This window comes from Poecilia reticulata, linkage group LG1 (assembly GCF_000633615.1).
Source record: "Poecilia reticulata strain Guanapo linkage group LG1, Guppy_female_1.0+MT, whole genome shotgun sequence".
Classification (NCBI taxonomy): Eukaryota; Metazoa; Chordata; class Actinopteri; order Cyprinodontiformes; family Poeciliidae; genus Poecilia; species Poecilia reticulata.
In genome coordinates, this window is record NC_024331.1 from 6,202,523 (window position 1) to 6,206,969 (window position 4,447).

The 4,447-nt window shown below is 38.4% G+C and overlaps 1 protein-coding gene across 1 annotated transcript in view; it reads left to right on the plus strand.

Moving 5' to 3' along the window:
* Positions 1 to 1,512, plus strand: part of lpar2b (lysophosphatidic acid receptor 2b) — a 20,830-nt gene extending 19,318 nt beyond the window's left edge. The window contains exon 6 of the mRNA XM_008426284.2: positions 435 to 1,512. Coding sequence (XP_008424506.1) covers positions 435 to 539 — 105 coding nt within the window. The 3' untranslated portion in view covers positions 540 to 1,512. The remainder of the gene's footprint in view (positions 1 to 434) is intronic.
* The last annotated feature ends 2,935 nt before the right edge of the window (positions 1,513 to 4,447 follow it).

Below are 4,447 nucleotides of genomic sequence, written 5' to 3' on the forward strand. Positions count from 1 at the left end.
TATATATATATATATATATAATATATATATATATATATGTGATTAAACTAATATTATTACAGTCCAGATTAAACCATTTAACCATTTAATTCAGTTTTGGATAACAGTGATAACTGTCATAAACTAAAGATTTTTGTTTTTTTGCTCTTTGGCGCCCCCTTGTGACATAACACCCTGGGAAGACTTAAAACGCCACTCTCTAGCTATTGTTTTGGTTGGGTTGTTTTTTTTTTTTTTTCATGTCTTTCTCTTCTTGGGTTCTTTGCCTCTTTTTGCTGGTTTTGACTCGACTAACTCCCTCTCCATTGTTTTTCTTTCTTTTTCTCTCCACTCCCACTCACCATTCTGCAAACAACCCGTTATTTCTCCTCTCCGGTCCTTCTTCTTTTTTCCATCTTACCTCTACTTTCGCCTCTCCTGCTCTCTGCCTGCAGGAGTCGAGGCTTCGCACCATCCGGAAGACGGCGGAGGCCAACGGGTTGCCTCTCATGAAGCACGTGTCGGAGGATCACGCCGCCGCTTCAGACGGCTTCAACTGACCCGACCTGAAACGCTCCCTTAACGGTATCTACCGATGCTCGAATCCTTTGAAAGAAGATGGTGCGCCTCTGACCGGCAGACGGACATGAAATCCGAGTGATTTTAATACTTCTCTTAATAGACTTGAACTGTTTCTGAATGCGAGCTGCACTCCGGTTTTATCTCGGTCTTCAGAGAAGAAGCTCTCCACAAATCAGCACCAAGAACAGCATGGTGGCGTGCAGAAGAAAGGAAAGGACTGTTACCAAGGTGGCCATTTTTGGAAAAGACCAATGCAATGTAAGCCCTGCCACACTGTGTGCGCAAAGGCTGCTACATCAACTCGTCAACCTCTCTTCCTGTAGCTTAGAAACATTATTGCTCAAGTGARAAACGGTAGCTTAAAAGCTGCTATGAATTATGCTTTGTGGGACATTGAATACTTACACTCTCACGTTGATTTCATAAGTCGGAGCTCATGTGAAAGATAACATTTTTATCGCATTGCAAAGAATCCAGATATAATTGGCCAGTTTATGAAACACTTTTTTTCCCTCCATCGTTTCCCGCTTTTCTACCAGAAGGCAGCTAAATGTTTGCGACGTAGTTTAGAGATGATGATGTCTGTTTGCACCAGAGATTATTTTATAAAGCAAGCCATTAACTGTAAATAGTTAACGTCGTAACTTATCACTTTTTTGTGTGCCTAAAACTGTATTGAAACCGTCTCGTGCCGTAGCTGTTATTAATCTAACATTGATCTCGCAGAGGAAGGACTTCCTGACACACTTTCCTTTTTATTGTTTTTATTTTACAGCTTCTTAAGAACTGGATTTGGGTTTTTTTGTTGTTGTTTTTTTTTAATGTTTTTTTTATTTTTTATTTGGGAGATTTTATCAGTTGGAATCAGACTCGCATATTTATCAGATTAAAATATTTTAGGAGCTACATTTTTAATTTTGTTTTTAACCTTTTTTTTTTTTATCCCAATAAAGCGCCTTGCAAAAGTATTCACACCCTTTGAATTTTCACACATTTTGTCACCTTACAAACACAAACTTCAATGTGTTTTACTGGGATTTTATGTGCTGCATCACCACAAAGTACTGCAAAATGAAAATGTGTTTTTTAAAAAAGTAACTAAGAAGTGCATTTGCATAGATGTTATGGAGCATGTTGGCTGCGTACGGCTTTCTTCTTGCAGCTGTTCAATAAAGGTCCAAATGTAACTAATTGTGACTTTTGAAGAGAAACGGTTGGATTAGATTTTTTGGGGGGGAGTTCAGATGGTTCAGATGGATGCCACACATCTCATATTTTACTTCCTCTTGTCACATAATGTGACTTTATACCGAAATATTCTCACACAGAATCCCAGTAAAACGTTTGTTTTTTGGGTTTTATGTGGGGAAAAGTTTAACGCCTGTGGATACTGTTGCAGTGTTTCTGAGTTTTAAAAACTGTTTTTATACATCAGGCTGGTTTGTGAAGGCCTCTGTGTGTTTTTCTTTTTCTAACAATTACCGCTGAAAGTTTTGTTTCCCAATACGTCTCTGTACTTCAAGCTTTTTTTAAGGGATGATTTGAGATGATCTGTTTGTTTTGTGCCAACATCCCAGAAGCTTCATTCAAAATCAAATTGATGTTGCTTTTACTTTATTTTATTTTTAGTATCAAGCTGTGCAGCGACCAGGACTAGAAATAAAGCAAATGAATGGTTAATAACATTTAATATGAAGTGAAACTGACATTTACAGGCAAATACGTCACAAACGTTCTAGTTTTTACCACAGCTCTCATCGCCTTCGTTTCGTTAGTGACGATATAAATCTGCCATTAAAAGCTTTAAATACATGTTTGTCTCTTTTCTTGAAATTCCAGGGGTTTTTTTTCCCTCAGTTAGCGTTGGCTTCTGACTGGCGTCTGGGTTTCATGATGTCCTTCAGCTTCTGCAGGGATATTTTACCTTCATGYGTTTCTTTCAGAGGAGCAACTTCCGGCTCGGCGCTGGGCTCCTTTTTGTTTTCCAGAGAGAACGTCTTTTTGATCTTCTCTCCCACTCGAGCGAGMCCCTCTCTGTCCTTCTCCTTCTGTCCTTCTGAAGGGTTTGGGTCGGACTCCTTCCTCTCTTTGCCGAGYGAGAGGATCTTCGTCGACTTGGGCGCCTTCTTGTCTCGTGTCAGAGGTATCAAGGTGAACTTCTTCTTGGATTTCTTGTCCTTCTTCAAGTTCTCCAGGTGAAGTTGTTTCAGAATGCTTTTCTTTTTGCTTTTCTTCTTCTTCTTCTTCTTCTTCTTCTTCTTCGGCAGCGCCCTCTTCAGTTCTCTGAAGGCATTGCTAAGAGGCGACTTCTTTTTCTTTTTCCAAAAGATGATTTTTTTCAGGGAGGAGTCACCCATGTCTGTGGAATGAAAAATAAAAAAATCATAGGTAAATTGGATATAACAAAACAAAAAAGGAAAACCACATTGAAATATATCATTGGGATATAATATATCAGCTTGGCCAATTATTATCTCTCTTCACGTCTCAGACTGGACTTTCCTTYGCTTGGATTCCCACCAAAAGAATTTCAAAAGCYAMTCAGCGAATAGAAGAAGTTGTGAATAGTGACGTCAGTATACACACTAAACCGAACATCAATAGTTATAAACAAATGCAACAAACAATTACAGAACATGGAAGCAATAGTTTATAATGTTAAAAGTCAAATCGGTGCACGAGGGTTGGAGGTATGATTTGAGTAGTTACAGGTTTGAATTTAGTTTTGAGGATTCTATATAAATATTTGGAGATGATACAATCTGGAAAATATGCTTTTGTTGTAAATGTTWGGAGGTATGAATATATTTACGCTAAATGATAAAGTTGGCACCAAATACAAATTCTGTTTTAACGAGATCAAATAAAACATCCGTTTTGATTGAAATAATATTCAGATTATTAAGCTGAAAAAAAAAAAGACATTTCAGACGAGAATATTTCGGTATAGTAAGAATCGTTCTTTAAAGATGATTATTTGGTATTTCTTAAGGTGTAAATTTTCGGTTAGCGCAATAGCGTCGAATTGGTGCATTACGTCATGACCAAAAGATTAGCGATTGGGTCAAATTTAAAACCTCTACTGAGACCACGCTTCCAGGAAGCGCTAGTGAGCTCAGATCTTACGTAAGCAGCAAATAGAGTAGGATAAGGGGCTGGTTTCTTTACCAGGCTAATGATATATGTATTTGAACTAAAATCAAGAAAGAGATTCAAGAAAAAAAAATCTAACTTTCTTAAATTTTACATAAAGGTACATGAAGTAMACATTTAAAGCTTGCAAAAGAGTGAGACAACTTTCAATTTAAGACTCAATTTACCATCAATTTACCATTGCAGTGTTTGCTTAAACAAAGCCGTTTCACATCAACTCGTTACAGAAGGAAACCGACTCACCTCAGTCCGGTTAGCTAGTTTCCCCCTCTAGATCGTCCTGAGGTCAGCCTTTACACCTGTCTGAGTCTGACTATGCGCTCATCCTCAAGAATCGTTCAAAGATCCACCTTCTCTTTATCTGATGGAAAGATCGACCACGAGACACTTGACTTTATTTCCTTGATGTTTCCTCGCTCAAGGAGCGCTGAGAGGAATCGAGAACAAACCGGTTCCTCCGCATTCTGCAGGGCTGACGCTGCTGTTTTCTGCTCTAAATACACGGAAAACGAGTTTGACCTCTAAATGGAYGCGCACCTTACGTAATGTACGGTGCCAAAYTGCAATGGAGAAATGTGTTTTGTTGGGATTTTATGGTATACTGACAATGAAATGTTTTTACACATAAAAACCTGAAAAGTGTGACATGCATTTGTGTTCAGGCTCCCTTTACTCTGATACCAATAAATATCATGTTACACCAGTTGCCTCCAAAAGTACCGGATAAGTGGAC